We start from the raw sequence: 19,381 nt of genomic DNA, 5'->3' as shown, positions 1-19,381 counted from the left end.
AACTCTTTCTTTGAATCAACCTCGGTGTCATTTGACTTCCTCCCTCCCTCCTGGGAGCAATGCAGACCCAACCGGTGAGCTCCAATAAGGCTACAGTAGCTGTGCTTTCATTTGTACCACACCTAACGTCATATGATCCCAGCCAAAGGGGGAACATATGGTGTCAGGTGTGGGGCAGGTGGCTTGGGGGAAACAGCCACAAGGGCTAAATTGGGACTCGCATGTGACCTGTGGACTGGAAGAGGTTTTTCATGTCTGCTCTACAATATCATCTTCAGCCCCTCCATCTCCCATCACCTCCGAAAGAAGATTGGATGGCAATTTCTGGCCTGAAAGGGTGGTTTGCCCTTTCAACACAGCACTCACTTTTTGAACAGACTCTTCAGCAAAACTCACCTCTCCACAGATATTGCTACTGGCATATCTTGACGCTCATGTCTTCGAACCTGTCCACAGCTCATTTGCCGACACGCAGAGTGGGAGATTTCTAGAAGTACTTTTGCTTGTTTATTTTGAGAAAGGAGTAAGGCAGAGAGGCAACAGAACTACAACAGTGAGGAATATATTGATCCAAATAATGCTGAGAGCCATTCGCTCTTGGAGGGGTGATGAGGTCTCTTCTCCTGCTGTGGGCCAAATCTGGTCCTTCTCTTGTGAGTGGCAGGGACTTTTGTCACTCCAGATGGCCTGGGAACAGAGAGAAAATACTATTGCACAGAGACCAACAGGTTGTCATTTTCTTAAAATCTCAAGATGACAAGCCAATCGTGTCTGCAGGTTAGATAAAGGTAAAGGAACCCCTGACCATTAGGTCCAGTCGTGACCGACTCTGGGGCTGCGGCGCTCATCTCGCTTTACTGGCCGAGGGAGCCGGCGTACAGCTTCCGGGTCATGTGGCCAGCATGACTAAGCCGCTTCTGGCAAACCAGAGCAGCGCACAGAAACGCCGTTTACCTTCCCGCTGGAGCGGTACCTATTTATCTACTTGCACTTTTATGTGCTTTCGAACTGCTAGGTTGGCAGGAGCAGGGACCAAGGAATGGGAGCTCACCCCGTCACAGGGATCCGAACCGCTGACCTTCTGATCGGCAAGCCCTAGGCTCTGTGGTTTAAGGCACAGCGCCACCTGTCTACAGGTCAGCCATCACTAATCCACCGAGAAGCTATGATTCAAAAACTTTCTGCGAGCATGAAATGCATCCCCCCCCTGCGCACTCTTATGAACATTTTGGTGCACATCACTTGGCAGGAGAACCACATAGCAAAATCCATGGAGGTTTGAATTTCAAAAGATGGCTGAGATTTTGGTTCGCGTCTGTCAGGGAATCAGGAGCAGGAGCACTGGGGAGAGAGGATTGGGAGAGCGAAGGGGAAGAATCCGAGGGCAGCGTAGGGGAGTATGACAGTGGCCCGAGAGATTCCATGAGCTTCTCCAGCGAATCAGAAGATTCCCAGAAGGGGGCGCCGATGGTCAGGGCAAGGGGGGTCCCAGGGGGGACGCACCAGAAACAAGGAGCCAGAGGGGAACCCCAAAGCAGCAGTGGAGGATCAGGACCAGTTTCCCCACCAGAGCGTAGTGGGGGGGAGGAGTCACATGTGTCAGGAGCAGTGTCTCCTCCAGAGAGGGAGTCAGGGCTGACCACGCCTCCAACGGAGGGGAGGTCAGTTGCAGCTAGCCCCCCCGATGGGGGAAGCAGTGACAGCAGCAGTGGAACGGTCAGGAGGAAAGTTGCTGGCTGGGCGCGCGCGCCAAGTTCAAATGTGCAGGCGGGCGGAACAGCAGGAGACCCGGATGGGGAACCAGCTCCTAAAGCCCGCCGGAGGGAGGGAGAAGGCTCAGGGGAATCAGCGGGAGAAGAGGCTAGAAAGGGCGGAACCCCGGCGGGCAGGCGGACCCAGAGGAGGAAGGAGCAGCGGAGAAGGTGGAGCAAGGCTAGACTCTTAAATTGGTGTAAAGGGGGAGGAGACTCAGACGGAGCATCAGTGGTCTGACACTTTAGACGTGGGGCTGCGCGCTGCGGCTCTGGAAGTGAAACTGAACTTCAATAAAGGCTTTTATACTTAACAACGAAGCAGCGTTGGTCCTTTGTGAGCTGGGACCTAGGGTAGCCCTGACAGCGTCTTGTTTCAGAAAGTGCAAATTGGGAATATTTGCCTTTCATTGTGAATCAAATTGCTTTTCTTCCCCATTCTTATTTCAGTCTACAGCTTCATTTTGCCCAGGCCTTCTTAGGGCAGAACAGCATGTTATGTGACAAAAAAATAAATAAATAAAATCATGCACCAGCTTTAAAACAACATTTCCTTCGTGTTTATGAGACACTTTGATTTGATACAAAGCTCATGTATTGACACAGAATGGAAAAGGAGAACATGCAACTTATCATTTATGAAGGACCAGGTGTGTAGCCTGCGAGTCATTTTGGACTCACAGCTGTCCATGGAGGCACAGGTTAATTCTGTGCCCAGGGCGGCTGTCTATCAGCTCCATCTGGTACGCAGGCTAAGACCCTCCCTGCCCACAGACTGTCTCGCCAGAGTGGTGCATGCTCTGGTTATCTCCTGCTTGGACTACTGCAATGTGCTCTACGTGGGGCTACCTTTGAAGGTGACCCGGAAACTACAATTAATCCAGAATGTGGCAGCTAGACTGGTGACTGGGAGCGGCTGCCGGGACCACATAACACCAGTCTTGAAAGACCTACACTGGCTCCCAGTACGTTTCCGAGCACAATTCAAGTGTTGGTGCTGACCTTTAAAGCCCTAAATGGCCTCGGTCCAGTATACCTGAAGGAGCGTCTCCACCCCCATCGTTCAGCCCGGACACTGAGATCCAGCGCCAAGAGCCTTCTGGCAGTTCCCTCATTGCGAGAAGTGAGGTTACAGGGAACCAGACAGAGGGCCTTCTCGGTAGTGGCGCCCGCCCTGTGGAATGCCCTCCCTTCAGATGTGAAGGAAATAAGCAGCTATCCTATCTTTAAAAGACATCTGAAGGCAGCCCTGTTTAGGGAAGTTTTTAATATTTAATGCTGTACTGTTTTTAACATTTGATTGGGAGCTGCCCAGAGTGGCTGGGGAAACTCAGCCAGATGGGTGGGGTATATTATATATATATATATATATATATATATATATATATATATATATAATTATATGTTCAGATGGCAAGGTTGTGCACCCTCCCACAAACCCACTGATTCTCCCTTAAAAGTCCTCTCTACCTACCACCCCAATCTCTCTTTCCCTCTCCCACATCCGATGCCAAATGATAAGACTCCGTCAGTCTCAGACAGCATGGCAAACAGTCAGGGGCAAAGGGAGCTCTATAAATGGATGGCACCACATTCAGATCCTCCAGGGTTCCCTATTTTTCAGCGACAGTTTTGGATTTACTGTCCCGGTTTCTGATTTGAACCCGGAATGTCCCACTTTTCCTTAGGACGTCCCTGTTTTCATTGGAGAAAAGTTGGAGGGTATGGAGTTAACTGACCCCCGAAACATCTGAAGGCAGCCTTGTATAGTTTTTCTAATGTCTAATGTTTTGCTATGTTTTTAAATACAGTGGTGCCCCGCAAGACGAATGCCTCACAAGACGGAAAACTCGCTAGACGAAAGGGTTTTCCGTTTTATGAGCTGCTTCGCAAGACGAATTTCCCTATGGGCTTGCTTCGCAAGACAAAAACGTCTTGCAAGTTTGTTTCCTTTTTCTTAACACCATTAATACAGTTGCGACTTGACTTTGAGGAGCAACTCATAGAACGCAGTGTACATAGTAGCCTTTTTTGAGGTTTTTAATTTTTTGAGGTTTGATTTTTGAAGCTTTTCCAAAACTTCTTTTGCAGCCATTTGGTAAGTTAAGCTTTTAAAACTTTTTTGGGGGGTTTTGGATTTTGGGTTGGGGTGTTTGGAATTCAAGGACTTGGTGTTGGGGAGGGGTTTGCAAGAATCTGGAAGCTTGTGTGTTTTTTTCTGCATTTTTATGATTTTCTGTGACCATTGTGGCACTCTGCTGTTTTTTAAAAAAATTCTGGATTTGAATTTCTGTGTGCTGGGTGGCTGGGGGAACAGTTGGGGAGGGGTTTGCAAGAATCTGGAAGCTTGTGTGTTTTTTTCTGCATTTTTATGATTTTCTGTGACCATTGTGGCACTCTGCTGTTTTTTAAAAAAATTCTGGATTTGAATTTCTGTGTGCTGGGTGGCTGGGGGAACAGTTGGGGAGGGGTTTGCAAGAATCTGGAAGCTTGCTTTCCCCCCCCCCCTGCATTTTTATGATTTTCTGTGACCATTGGGCCACTCTGCTGTTTTTAAAAAAAATTTCTGGGTTTGAATTTTGAAATGCTCTTTACAGTATGTGTGACTTTAAAGAGCACTTAATAAACTCTTGTTGTACCAAATTTGGCTTTGTTTGGACTTTTTCTGACCATAGGAACGCATTAATTAATTTTCAATGCATTCCTATGGGATTTCGTGCTTCACAAGGCGAAAAATTCGCTAGACGGAAAAATTCGCGGAATGAATTAATTTCGTCTTGCGAGGCACCACTGTATGTTGAAAGCTGCCCGGAGTGGCTGGGGCAACCCAATAAGATGAGCAGGGTATTGTTATTGTTATTATTATTAATAATAAACAGGACGTCCCTATTTTCATTGGAGAGATGTTGAAGATGCTTGGTATAGCCTATCCCTTCTGGATCAAGAGTGGCTGGGGTAAAGGTAAAGGACCCCTGGTTAAGTCCAGTCAAAGGCAACTATGGGGTTGCAGTGCTCATCTCGCTATTCAAGCCGAGGGAGCTGGTGTTTGTCCACAGACAGCTTTCCGGGTCATGTGGCCAGCAGGACTAAGCCACTTCTGGCGCCACGGAACACCGTGATGGAAACCAGAGTGCACGGAAACACCATTTACCTTCCCGCCACAGTAGTACCTATTTATCTACTTGCACTGGTGTGCTTAGAACTGCTAGGTTGGCAGGAGCTGGGACAGAGCAACGGGAGCTCACCCTGTCGCAAGGATTTGAACCGCCGACCTTCTGATCTGCAAGCCCAAGAGGCTCAGTGGTTTAGACCACAGCGCCACCCGCATCCCTACAGCGGCTGGGAAAACACAGCCAGATGGGTGGGGTATAAATAAATCATCATCAACAAGAACAACTTAATGGTATCTAGAGGATGATTCTAGACGATTTTTAAAACTATCAAACTAATCTTGAAACAACAATTGCATTGCCCCTTCCTCTCTCCCCTGCTTTCTTGCTTCCAAAGACGGACAGCTTCCAGGTGGAAAAATCAAAATTGGAAACAGAACTGTTAGATCCCAAAACTAAGATACTTTCAAGAATGTATAACTTGCTGCTAAAATGGAATACGCAGGATGAAACGGTTAAATCTGCTATGATTAAATGGGCACAAGATATTGGTTATAACATTATGTTTGCTGACTGGGAACAGTTGTGGACCACCGGTATGAAATTTACGGCATGTAACGCCTTAAGAGAGAATATTATGAAAATGATATACAGGTGGTACATGACACCAGTCAAGCTTGTAAAAATATATCATTTGCCCGATAATAAATGTTGGAAATGTAAAGAAAATGAAGGTACATTCTTTCACCTTTGGTGGACGTGCCCAAAGATTAAGGCTTTCTGGGAGATGATCTATAATGAAATGAAAAAGGTATTTAAATATACCTTCCTGAAGAAACCAGAGGCCTTTCTCCTGGGTATAGTCGGCCAATTGGTGCCAAAGAAGGATAGAACTTTTTTTATGTATGCAACAACAGCAGCAAGAATACTGATTGCAAAGTATTGGAAGACACAAGAGCTACCCACCCTGGAAGAGTGGCAGATGAAGGTGACGGATTATATGGAATTGGCGGAAATGACTGGCAGAATCCGAGACCTGGGAGAAGAGTTGGTGGAAGAAGACTGGAAGAAATTTAAAGACTATCTTCAGAAATACTGTAAAATTAATGAATGTTAAAATGATGTTGGATTGAAAATAAGTGGCATTAGCAACAAAGTTAATAAGAATATGCAAAAATGAATTGATAATGGATGAAAATATAGAGTTATAATATGTTAAGATACAGAGTTAAGATAAACGAAAGAGGGTAAGGATTTGCTGATTTGATTATTTAAATGGGAATACAAAAAGGGGAGGTGTGAGGAGGCCAAAGAAATAAGTTAATGAGTTCAAAGTTTCAAAAAACGGATTTGTTTTTAATTCTTTTTTAGCTATTTGTCTTTTGTATTTTGTACTTTTATTCTTTTTTTTCTTTTTCATGTATTTTTCTATGTTCTTTTTTTTGTATCTTTTCCTTTTTATATGACCTTTTTTCATTTTGTAAACTTATGTTTTTGTAAAACTTTAATAAATATCTTTTAAAAAAAAACAAAGACGGATGCTCAAGGAATTTGATCTCTGCAAATTCCGAATCCCAATGCAAACTTCCCGTGCGTGAATTGAAAGGTGGTTCTCTACACGCTGCGAGAGGTACTTACGGCACCAACCTCACTCGTAGAGTTCTTGGACGGAAGCGACTTCCATGATGGTGCTGGGTTGCACCCACATGGGGGCAGACCTTTGGGTGATGCTGCTCCTGCTTCGGCTGGCAACTTTCCTCCTCAGCAGATCTCCGCCCCACTTCTTGAGCAGGCAGGCAGTCACCTCAGAAGCTGCCACTTGAACGCCATGGCTGGGCGCCTCCTCAAGCTTATCGAGCGCTGAAACAGGAGGGGCAGATGTGTCAGGGAACCAACTCTTCAAGTTACAAGAGCAGATATGCCAATAGAACCTGACTACCACTACTGTAAGGGACGCAGGTGGCGCTGTGGGTTAAACCACAGAGCCTAGGACTTGCCGATCAGAAGGTCGGCGGTACTGCACACACAGAATAGGCGTGAGGCTTGTGAAGTCATACTATACCTACAGATTTATTAATCATAAATCAGAAAAAAGAGACATGTCGTCTCTCTCTCATGTCATCTCAGAGAGAACAGCAAAAGCAAAAGCTATACACAAACGGAAGTTCCCAGCATACTGTGCTGGAATGTAAACAGACATGTGACATGCAACAATTCCACGTGCCTGTTTCTTAAGATGGAATGGAAATGTCAACAGCAGCCAATCCTAAGCAGCCCTTGCCGCAGCCACCAATCACCCACCCAATCGCCGCTGAAAAGCTCCTGCTCGCGGCTGCAACCAATCACCATTTTGTTCTCTTGATGCTGTTCTCTTAATGTATTTTGCTGTCTGCTGGCTCTCAGCCAGCAGCACGTGGGCTCAGTCCCCATATGGGATAAACTCACACTATGTAACTATAAGCTGAAGCCTGCCTTCAGGGATCATACGATGATTTGAAAGACTCTTGCTTCTATATTCTGGATGTGAATATTATTATTGTTTTTTATTTTGTTATTTTTGGAAAATTAATAAAATGTTATCAAAAGAGAGAGGGGGGGATGTGCTCTGCTACATGATTCTCTAGCGTGAGTGAAGGAAGGATAATTTTGAATCAATATATCCTCTCCTACCATCCTTAGCATTCCGGCATATTTTCTGTGCAATTCGCTACTTGCATTGTTAGAAAACCCCTACAATGGAAGGGAGAAACAGGAGAAGCATCCTTGAGCAGGTCTCACAAGCCGAGCTGGGCTGCCCTCCTTGGAAACCCTATGGAGGTGACGTTTGAATGACTTACAGGCCAGCAGCAGCAGCCGCAAAGTTTCGTCTAGCTCTGTGAGCAGCATGCAGTCCAGAATAACTCCTGGAGGAAAGAAGTCAAACAAGTATAGGTCAGGTATCTGATGCCATCTTAGCTATAAAATCCCCCGAGCGGTTTAATAATAATAAAAACAATAATATTTTTTTATTTGTACCCTGCCCTCCCTGGTCAGAGCCGGGCTCAAGGCGCTAACATCATAAAACTAACACAGTATACAGTCATACCTCGGGTTACAGATGCTTCAGGTTGTATGTTTTTGGGTTACGGACGCGCCGAAACCCGGAAGTACCGGAACGGGTTACTTCTGGGTTTCAGCGCTTGTGCATGCGCAGAAGCACTAAACCGCGCTTTGCGCATGCGCAGAAGTGTCAAATCGCAACCTGCGCATGCGCAGACGCGGCGCTACAGGTTGCGGATGCTGCGGGTTGCGAACGTGCCTCCCGCACGGATCACGTTCGCAACCCAAGCGTCCGCTGTACAAAGAACATAAGAACATGAAAACAGGCAGTCAGTTAATTAAAATACATCTTAAAATTAGTTCAGAGCAAATTAAAATCTGGACAGATGGCAGTCCATGGGTAAAATTGAGAGTGGTTTAACATTCAATAGCCCTTTCCATGGAACTATGGGAATTGTAGTTCCAGAAGGGGAGCAGGGGTCCCAAACTACACTTCCCAGAATTCTTTGTGGTTGGGGGGCCCAAAGTGGTATAATAGTGAAACTTACCGGAAAATAAGAAATCAAGATAACAAACTTTTTCATAAAAGAATGGAAATGATTGACTGAATATTTACAAACTGTAGACAGATAAGAACATTGGCAGCATAATTGCAATAACCTGCAGTTTTATAAGAGTATGTATTTAAAGGAGATGAATATACGAGCAAATTGATTTAATTTGCAAATGCAGAAAATATTAAAAATAAATTTAAGGAACTGCAGAAAGAGGGGGAAGGAAATGAAGTTTTGAACTGTTAAAATGATTGTAAAGTGATTGAAATGTATAAAACTGAAAATCATAAAATATTCTTAAAAAAACGCAAAGTGGTATAATAGTGTAACATGAGTGTGAAATTCCTGGACTTGTCATACTGTAAATCTGATGAAGACCCTCCTGTAAACTCCGTCTAAGGGGGAAGGTGCAAATGAAATACTTTAAATATTTAACAATAACCACCAATTTTCATGAAGATTTTATGTCTGCTGAAACTTATTTCCTCTCTCTCCCATGTGTGTGTGTCTCTGTGTGCATACATCAATATGACTAGAACAATAATATCTAACCTGGTGCCTTGCAGATGTTTTATGGAGGTGCAGATTACAGCTATAACAAAGGCGGCATTTTTTCATCTCCGCCAAGCTAAGCAGTTGGCCCCTTATCTCTCTCGCCCTGACCTAGCCACTGTGATCCACACAACGGTCACCTCCAGACTGGATTATTGTAACTCGCTCTACGTGGGGCTGCCCTTGAGACTGACCCAGAAACTCCAGCGGGTGCAGAATGCCGCGGCGAGACTCCTTATGGGGTCTTCGCTGCGAGACCACATTCATCCGGTACTATACCAGCTGCACTGGCTCCCGGTGGAGTACAGGATCAGGTTTAAGGTGCTGGTTTTAACCTTTAAAGCCCTATACGGCTTAGGACCCTCGTACCTACGGGACCGCCTCTCCTGGTATGCCCCACAAAGAAACCTACGGTCTGCAAATAAAAACATCCTGAAGGTCCCAGGCCTCAGAGAGGTTAGGCTGGCCTCAACTAGAGCCAGGGCCTTCTCGGCTGCGGCTCCAGTCTGGTGGAATGCTCTGTCACAAGAGACTAGGGCCCTGCGGGACCTGACATCTTTCCGCAGGGCCTGCAAGACAGAGTTGTTCCACCAGGCCTTTGGTCAGGGCGCAGCCTGACTCCCTCCTCTGGCAACCTGCACAGAGTTTTGCTTAATGGTTGCCTTCAACTTGATTTTAATTTAATTTTTATAATGAAATATTTTTAGAATGATGGTTTATTTGATTGTTTGATTACTTGATTGTTGTTAGCTGCCCTGAGCCCGGCTTCGGCTGGGGAGGGCGGGATATAAATAAAATTTATTATTATTATTATTAATCAATCAATCAAATCAATCAATCAATCAAGCAATCAATTATTAGACTTATTAGTAGCTGGCTATCTGAAAGGTCTCCAAGTGATTTGCATTTAAAAACTTAAACATAATTACATTACACCATGGACCATTCACATGAAACACTGACGTTCTCATGCAAAGATCTACAACTCATGTTCACAGGCGGACAGAGAAAACTACGTCTCCCATCAGCCCCTGGCGGCCTGGCCTCTCACCTGACAACTCAAGGGCTCTGATCTGGATCTCTTCCCACCTGCTTTGGAAATAGGCTTTGGTCTTTTTCAAGAGCTCCCTCCTCATCGCTGGGTGGCTGTTTACCTGACATTGACCAAACACAACATGCTCATTAGCTTCCTTGGCTGCCAAAAAAAAAGATAAATAAAATAAAAAGAGGCAATAGTGATACCAAAAAATGACTCTCTCTTTTTTTGATTTTGATTTTGATTTTAATTTCCTGTTTAGGGAAGCTTTTAATGTTTGATGTATTATGGTATTTTAATATTTTGTTGGAAGCCGCCCAGAGTGGCTGGGGAAGCCCAGCCAGCTGGGCAGGGTATGAATAATTTTAATTTTAATTTTAAAAGCTGATAGATCACACTGTAGTGCCTTTTGTGACAAATTTTCCTTTTGACCAAACACCGTGCTGTGCGTTTTATAGAAATTAAATATACAAACAAAATCAACAGGCATTTCCCATCTCTTCCCTGTCCCCACCCCTCCGTAATATTGGGTGTGGAGTGGCCAGTTTCTGAACTCTTGAGGCCTCCTCTACTCTTAGGGACCAGAGAAGCATGTCCCCTCGCGGGCAGCTCTGTTGCAGAATAAAGCTGTGACAATTCAGCGCTAAGGCTTTTAACCATACGGTTGGGGGTTCGAGCCCACCCAGGGACAGCTGTGGGCAGGATTCATGCATCGCAGGGGGGTTGAGCTAGATGACCCCGCGGGGTCCCTTCCAACTCAGCAACTCTTCTATGATTTCTCCTTCACTGCCGCCTTCCTGCCACAAGGACACTGCACTTATAGCAGGCCTAGGAAAACTCGGCCCTCCAGATGTTTTGGGACTACAACTCCCATCATCCCTGACCACTGATGGGAGTTGTAGTCCCTAAACATCTGGAGGGCCAAGTTTGCCTGTGCCTGACTGATAGCCTCCTCATTCAGGGATCTCTTTGTCTCTCACCAGCTGCTTGCATATGTGCATGCGTAAATTTGGGAGCCCCAAACTGCTGGTGGTGTACAGTTCTTCCAGATGGACTCTCAACTTCCCTTTGGCCAAAAATGGCACCGAATTTAGAAATGCAGCTCTGCAGGCCTGAAAGAAAGAAGAGAGAGGGTGCGGGGGGAAAGCAGAACTGTGCAGTTCCAGAATTATCAGTAGGCTCCTTCAAAGACGTGAATGCACTGCAGGAAAATAATAATAATTTACAGAAACCAACTGTTGGAAGGAAAATACTGCTCTCTTTCCCTTATGGGGTATCTAAGAGCCCATATAGAGTCCTTAAGTAGGTTCTCAATCGGAAGGAGAAAAATAGCAGAGGCATAGCTGTCAACTTACAGATTTGAAAATAAGGGACCAGCAGCCTCGAAAATAAGGGACCAGCAGCCAAAATAAGGGATTTTCCGGGCACAGGTATGTTCGACTTCTGAGCTCCTCCGAGCCAAAGGCAGAAAGCCCAGCCAGCAGCCAAACAAAGCCTCAAGCGGTGGTTCCCACAGTGCAGCAACCTGGCAAAGGGGATGCAGCAAGGAAAACCACCGTCACCTCTCCGCTGGGAAGCGCTGAGCAAAGGCGAGTCCCCAGCAATGTGGCCGATTTGATCGGCACAAGGCATGCCAGCTCCACCCCCCAGTCGTTCTTAGACTCCTTATTGGGTGAGCAACGCAGCCAAGCAACACAGTTGGAGCCTCCCCCCTTCCTGGCTGGCAGGAAGGGAGGGAGAGGAGCTGCTTCCTTTGAAACCCGGGAAATTTAAGGGACATCATCAGTAAGGGACAGCAGGGGGAAATGGCGCTGGGATAAGGGAGTTTCCTGCCAAATAAGGGACGGTTGACAGCTGTGAACAGAGGCCAACCAGAGAATATTGAGAAGCAAAGCAGCTAGTAAGCCTGATCTTTATTAAACTGTTGCAACAGGGTCCCCCGCTCACCCCATGCAGGGAGGGAGGAGAGGAACCTAGAACAATGGTGTGCAAGCATTTATATAGACATTTGAAAATTGCCTCCCCTGTAGCTCAAGACCACCCCCCAAAACATCATACATGCAGCCTACAGCAGAAAACCTGTCTGCCAGGATACCCGATAACGGTCACTGATTGCTTTTACCTTGGGCATCCTGGCCATTCTTTTGTGATGGTAAATACTCAGTTTCTGAATCCGGGTCACAGGCTCACCTTATTCATACACAGATACGCCCTTAAGACAGGATTTGTGAGCAAAGAGACAACGCGGAGGCTTTTCCCATTTCCTTCCTCCTTGCAGAGAAATATTTGAGGTCAATTTGGGAGAGTCAAAATGGTTTCACGATTGCTCTCCTGTACTATTTCAGACACACTTATGTATGTGTTTGCCTTGTAAATTTATGGACATATGATTTACCGTATTTTTTGCTCTATAAGACTCACTTTTTCCCTCCTAAAAAGTAAGGGGAAATGTGTGTGTGTGTGTTATGGAGTGAATGCAGGCCGCGCAGCTATCCCAGAAGCCAGAACAGCAAGAGGCATTGCTGCTTTCACTGCACAGTGATCCCTTTTGCTGTTCTGGTTTCTGAGATTCAGAATATTTTTTTTCTTGTTTTTCTCCTCCAAAAACTAGGTGCGTCTTGTGGTCTGGCGCGTCTTATAGAGCGAAAAATACGGTCTATATATGAGACCTCAGAATTACTATAACATAAACATTGGGCATGACAAATTTACTTCTGCGTAGACACATTTAGGATTGCACTGATCTGGGAGGTGCCAGTCTGGAGAGTTATTATGAGAGATCTCTCAGGGATCAAATTATGCAGGCACCTCTAGTTTGGGCCTCACCATGTGCCATTGTAATGTGACTTTGCCAGGAGGCAACAGCCAAATACCAAATTCCTTTGGTATTCAGTGACCCAGATGAGATGGACGGGGCTCTGGGTCTTACCTCAGACACCTTGGGGTTGGGGTCCCACTGGTGAATCAGAAGCGGCACCAAACTCTTCCTCGCTTGCTCGGCAAAGAAAGTTCTGTATCTGAATTTGGGCAAGTCAGCCAGGATGCCAAAGAGATGGAATGATGCCTCGCGAATCTCCGCCTCAACCTGTAGGCAGGAAAAGAAACAACCCGCAACCGATTATCATTCTTTATTTATAATTTCATAAAATGTATACACTGCATGATTGTAAAAGAAATCAGCAACTGCAAAGCAATTCACAAAACGATGAAACAATAAAATCAAGACAAAAATAAACTGCTGAAACAGGTTAAAATTCATGCCAGTGTGCTGTAGTGGTTAAGAGCGGTAGATTCATAATCTGGTGAACCGGGTTCGCGTCTCCGCTCCTCCACATGCAACTGCTGGGTGACCTTGGACCAGTCACACTTCTCTGAAGTCTCTCAGCCCCACTCACCTCACAGAGTGTGTGTTGTGGGGGAGGAAGGGAAAGGAGAATGTTAGCCGCTTTGAGACTCCTTCGGGTAGTGATAAAGCGGGATATCAAATCCAAACTCTTCTTAAGCATCTGGGTAAAAGGTAAAGGTAAAGGGACCCCTGACCGTTAGGTCCAGTCAAAGCCGACTCTGGGGTTGCGGCGCTCATCTCGTTTTATTGGCCAAGGGAGCCGGCGTACAGCTTCCGGGTCATGTGGATAGCATGACTAAGCTGCTTCTGGCGAACCAGAGCAGCACATGGAAACACCGTTTACCTTCCCCGCCGGAGTGGTACCTATTTATCTACTTGCACTTTGACGTGCTTTCGAACTGATAGGTTGGCAGGAGCTGGGACCGAGCAACGGGAGCTCACCCCATCGCAGGGATTTGAACCGCCGACCTTCTGATCGGCAAGTCCTAGGCTCTGTGATTTAGACCACAGCGCCACCTGCATCCAAGCATCTGGGTAGGCTTGTCTAAATAATAATGTTTTTAGCAGCCAGGCACAAAAAAGTGTACCTATAAGAATATAAGGGCAGGGGATACGTACGGGGGAGGAAATGCATACAAAAATGTGCATAATGGAGAAATGTACACTAAACCACTGGTGAATTTTCATGCTTGTGAACAAAAATTGCAAACTGTACTGAAGATGCCTACTTTATATCAAGAGGCAGGGAGTTCCAAAGTGTGGGTGCTAAACTATCGAGTTCTTACAAATGTGGAATAGGTGTTACGTGTCACCTGTATCAGTGCTAATTTTTCCAATCAAAGTGGTTGAGTAGGCAACTAGGGGGTAACCCTAGCAAACTGGCAGCCATATCTCAGTCGGAAGAATGTGAAACTCTTAATCTGAAAGTGATGGTTGGGGAGACAGGATCCTCAACCTCTTAATTCCAGTAGCTTGCAGAAAATTAGCTATCCGTGGTGTAGTGGGAAAGTTTGGAAAAGAAAGACAAAAATCCTCCAGAGACCTTCGTATTTCTGAAACAAACTTTTTGACGGTTCAAAGCACTTTTTAAAAGTTCTCAGTAACCTTTACGACAACCCTGTAAAGCAGGCTAGTGTTATTCTTTCCCCTATATTGCAGATGGTGAGAGAGAGGAGGGTGAGAGACTGGTTTGCTTAAGACGGTGGTGGCCAAACTCAGCCCTCCAGATGTTTTTGGGACTACAACTCCCATCATCCCTAGCTAATAGAACCAGTGGCCAGGGATGATGGGAATTGTAGTCCCAAAACATCTGGAGGGCCGAGTTGGGCCACCACGGGCTTAAGAGCATTGAGTGAATTTGCTCACATGCTTAAAGGTAAAGGACCCCTGGGCGGTTAAGTCCAGTCAAAGGTGACTCTGGGGTTGCGGCGCTCATCTTGCTTTCAGGCCGAGGGAGCCGGCGTTTGTCCTCCGACAGCTTTCCGGGTCATGTGGCCAGCAGGACTAAACGGCTTCTGGTGCAATGGAACACCGTTTACCTTCCTGCCACAGCGGTACCTATTTATCTACTTGCACTGGTGTACTTTCGAACTGCTAGGTTGGCAGGAGCTGGGACAGAGCAACGGGAGCTCACCCCGTTGTGGGGATCCGAACCGCCGACCTTCTGATCGGCACGCCCAAGAGGCTCAGTGGTTTAGACCACATCGCCACCTGCGTCCCTTAACTACCACCCAAGACCAATCCACAGCTTCCTGGAGGGTCCATTGCACAACATCACTGAAGAGCATCCCTTCCCTATAGCAGAGATGAGCTGGCAGCAAGCAATGGCAAGGGCTGTAGCTCACTGGCAGAACATCTGCTTCGCAAGCAAAAGGTCCTAGGTTCATTCCCCATTGGTGTCTCCAGGCAGGGCTAGGAGAGCCTTTTGGCTTGAAAGCCCCGGAGAGTCGCTGCCAGTCAGTGCAGACGACACTGAAGTAGATGGAACCATAGTATGACGCATTCATTGCAAGGCAGTTTCCTATGTTCATCATGGGAAGGTAACTTGAAACACAAAGTCGGATCTCAGGAAAATTTGAAGGGTGGGGTTGGGGTTCTATCACTGGCTTACATCACTCAGGTAGGTGATGGTCTTTGTAGAGATGTCTTTGAACATGAAGCCCACATCCTGCCTTTTCAGGTGAGGAAAGACCAGGGCAAGGGCTTTGAGGCCCTCCAGCACCACATTCACGTCGTACAACGTTCCCAGGAAAATAGCCACAATGGTCCTCTTCTGCTGTTTCACCTGGAAGGGAGGACATTAGATGAGCACCCATGATATGGCAGAGAGGCAAGAGTCCTTTTTCAAAATACTCATTTTATCTTCATGATGGATGCAATGCTATACAGAACAAAAACGGGGAGGGGGGACTATAAAATCCATAATCCGTTATGTGAAATAATTTACGAGGCCAAATTAAATATATCGACCAGCAAGCACACAGATACACTTTAGCATTTATTCTTAGTAAATACGCCTGGGGGAAAAAATGAAGTCTAATTAAGTCTAAGTCAATACATATGTGGCTTCTCCAATAACCTCAACTGCCTCTTGGCTTAGTTTAGAGCGGCTGTGATTTTGCCTGCAGTACAGTGGTACCTCGGGTTACAGACGCTTCAGGTTATATACGCTGCAGATTACAGACTCTGCTAAACCAGAAATAGTACCTCAGGTTAAGAACTTTGCTTCAGGATGAGAACAGAAATTGTGCTCCGGTGGCGTGGCGGCAGCGGGAGGCCCCTTTAGCTAAAGTGGTGCTTCAGGTTAAGAACAGTTTCAGTTTAAGAACGGACCTCCAGAACGAATTAAGTTTTTAACCCGAGGTACCACTGTATATAGAAATGAGCAAACCAGTGATATTTTAGGGAGTAGGCTAGCAGGCCATGACTTATTTCACAGGAGCCTACACAACACCAAACACTGTTACCGTATGTAGGTTTTATTTTATTTGTTTTTTATTTTATATTTTGGAAATGTACATCCAGGTTTTTTTCCTTTAAATTTTTTTTGGGCCCCCAAGAGAGTGGGACCCCTAAGCTATAGCTTGCTTAGCTTATACAGTGGTACCTCGGGTTACATACGCTTCAGGTTACAGACTCCGCTAACCCAGAAGTAGTACCTCGGGTTAAGAACTTTGCTTCAGGATGAGAACAGAAATTGTGTGGCGGCAGTGGGAGGCCCCATTAGCTAAAGTGGTGCTTCAGGTTAAGAACAGTTTCAGGTTAAGAACAGACCTCCGGAACAAATTAAGTTCTTAACCCGAGGTACCACTGTATTGAATAAAATTCTCCCACTGCTCTAATGAATCGTTTGGTCCTTCCATAAAGAGTTTGAAATACAGGGCAGGGTTCCCCACGTCAGCTCAAGCCCTCAGCAAGGACTTCCATTTGCATAACGGGACTTCCCCCCCCCTTCTTCCCACAAATTGGCTTGGGGGCGTGTCTGGAGAAACCCCAGTATAGTGCTAGGAGCAGGGGGAGAAAGAGGATTGTTCTGTCTGGCAAGCTGAAATATTAGAATCATAGAACTGTATAACTGGACAGTATGGAACATATTTCTGCATTGCAAGGGGTTGTACTGCATTGTACTGCATTGTACTGCATTGCAAGGGGTTCAGCAACATTTTTCAGCTGTGGGCTGGTCCACCTGTTAGGATTTAGTTCCATTCCACCTTAAAAGGGAACAGGCATGACTGTTGTGTGTCGTCAGTGGCGTAGCGTGGGGGGTGCAGGGGGGGCCGGTCGCACCGGGCGCAACATCTGGGGGTTAGGGTAAGGGGGCGCAAATCCACGGGTTAGGGGGCGCAAATCCACGGGTTAGGGGGCGCAAATTACCTGCCTTGCCCCGGGTGCTGACAACCCACGCTACGCCACTGTGTGTCGTACTTGCTGGGAACTTCTGTTTGTATATTGCTTTTGCTTTTAGCTGCTTGCTGGAGACGAAGGGAAGCAGACATGTTTTTTCCTTTGTCCCTGAACTATGCTGAATAAATGCTGTAAATGTGCTTACACATGGCTCTGTCCGCCACTTCTGCTGCGAGAAGATTTATTAACTCTTGCTGATAGAGCGTGCCGAGTCTCTAAATGTATCTGAGGCTCGTGTTGTTGTTTGATGCTGTTCCAAAGGAGACTGGTGATTGCCCAGCAGCCGGCCGGTGGCTGGAGCCAGCTGGGGGCCTGACTGATGCAGTATCCCAACACCACCATCCCTCAGTCCATGTGGTGGCCCGGACTATATTTTTTTTTTGGGGGGGGGGGAAATGAACGCATTCCTCTGCCCCACAAATAACCCAGAGATGTGTTTTAAACAAAAGCACAAATTCTACTCATGTCAAAACACCAGGCAGGCCCCACAAATAACCCAGAGATGCATTTTAAATAAAAGGACACATTCTACTCATGTAAAAATATGCCGATTCCTGGACCATCCGCGGGCCGGATTGAGAAGGCGATTGGGCCACATCCGGCCCCCGGGCCTTAGGTTGCCTGCCCCTGGTCTAGTACAACCCCTTGCAATGCAGAAATATGTTCCATACTGTCAGAGCTGCCCAAGGTCCCAGCTCACAAAGGACCAACGCTGCTTCGTTGTTAAGTACAAAAGTCTTTTTTGAAGTTCAGTTTCACTTCCAGAGCCGCAGCGCGCAGCTCTACGTCTCAACTGTCAGACCGCTGATGCTCCGTCTGAGTCTCCTCCCCCCTGACACCAATTTAAGATTCTAGCCTTGCTCCACCTCTTCCTCAGTTCCTTCCGCCTCTGGTTCCGCCTGGCCGTTGGGGTCTCGCCCTTTCTAGACTCTTCTGACGCTGATTCCCCTGAGCCTTCCCCCTCCCTCCGGCGGGCTTTAGGAGCTGGTTCCCCATCCGGGTCTCCTGCTGTTCCCCGCGCCTGTACATTTGAACTTGGCGTGCGCGCCCAGCCGGTAACTTTTCTCCTGACCGTTTCACTGCTGCTGCTGTCACTGCTTCCCCCTCTGGGGGGGCTAGCTGCAACTGACCTCCCCTCCGTTGGAGGCGTGGTCAGCCCTGCCTCACTCTCTCTCCCCGCTGGAGGAGACGCTGGCCCTGACACATGTGACTCTTCCCCCCCACTACGCTCTGGTGGGGAAACTGGTCCCAATCCCCCACTGCTGCTTTGGGGTTCCCCTCTGGCTCCTTGTTTCTGGTGCGCCCCCCCTGGGACCCCCCTTGCCCTGACCATAGACGCCCCCTTCTGGGAATCTTCTGATTCGCTGGAGAAGCTCATGGAATCTCTCGGGCCACTGTCATACTCCCCTACGCTGCCCTCGGATTCTTCCCCTTCGCTCTCCATTTCCTCTCTCCCCAGTGCTCCTGCTCCTGAGTCCCTGACACATACGCTTGAACCTGCGACCTTGGTGAAATCAGCACCACAATCTAACCAACGGAACTATCCAGCTTGCACAGATAGAACGATCAGAAGACCAGGATGTTGAATTCCACAAAATACACAGCAAAACAAAAAGCAAACCAATAACCCCCCTTCTACAAGCACATTAAAAAAAAGCCATAGGATGTTAATCAGCCGAATGCCTAGCTAGAGAGGAACATTTTCATCTGGCGTCTTCGTTGTCTGTCTTTAGGCACCAGGGGAGCTTCCCTGGGGAAAGCATTCCATGAGCAGGAAGCCACTGCAGAAAAGGCCCCGTCTCATGTTGCCACCCTCAGCTGATGCCTTTGACGCACGGGCGCCCTGCAATAACGCCACCTTTAAAGAGCAAAGCCTCACCTTGTCTGCAGCCACGAGGAGAACATTTGCCAGGCCCTTGATTGCCATCTGGCGGGTGCCCAGGTGCTGGTCTCCTGCTCTCTTCATCAGGAGGGGCAGAATGGATTTCAAACGCACCCTTTCTCCTAGCATGGGGTCCCGAATCGCCTGCAAATAAACAGACAATTTCATTTAGTTATTTACCGTATTTAGTTGCATTTATATACCTATT

The 19,381-nt window shown here is 46.9% G+C and overlaps 1 protein-coding gene across 5 annotated transcripts in view; it reads right to left on the bottom strand.

The window, feature by feature from the left end:
• Window positions 1–542: 542 nt before the first annotated feature.
• Window positions 543–19,381, bottom strand: part of LOC310760735 (maestro heat-like repeat-containing protein family member 2B) — a 91,878-nt gene continuing 73,039 nt past the window's right edge. For 4 of the 5 annotated variants that reach the window (XM_083609831.1, XM_083609834.1, XM_083609833.1 and 1 more), the window contains 8 exons: window positions 19,171–19,317; window positions 15,499–15,672; window positions 12,972–13,127; window positions 11,023–11,154; window positions 10,058–10,160; window positions 7,699–7,764; window positions 6,509–6,721; window positions 543–687 (listed from right to left, as the gene is read on the bottom strand). In XM_083609831.1, coding sequence (XP_083465957.1) covers window positions 6,510–6,721; window positions 7,699–7,764; window positions 10,058–10,160; window positions 11,023–11,154; window positions 12,972–13,127; window positions 15,499–15,672; window positions 19,171–19,317 — 990 coding nt within the window. In that variant the 3' untranslated portion in view covers window positions 543–687; window position 6,509. Of the gene's footprint in view, window positions 688–6,499; window positions 6,722–7,698; window positions 7,765–10,057; window positions 10,161–11,022; window positions 11,155–12,971; window positions 13,128–15,498; window positions 15,673–19,170; window positions 19,318–19,381 lie in introns of all 5 variants that reach the window. The other variant, XM_083609832.1, reaches the window with a different exon arrangement.

Source organism: Podarcis filfolensis (assembly GCF_964270895.1).
Source record: "Podarcis filfolensis genome assembly, chromosome: 1".
In the NCBI taxonomy this organism is placed as follows: domain Eukaryota; kingdom Metazoa; phylum Chordata; class Lepidosauria; order Squamata; family Lacertidae; genus Podarcis; species Podarcis filfolensis.
This window is presented reverse-complemented; position numbering and strand designations above follow the sequence as displayed.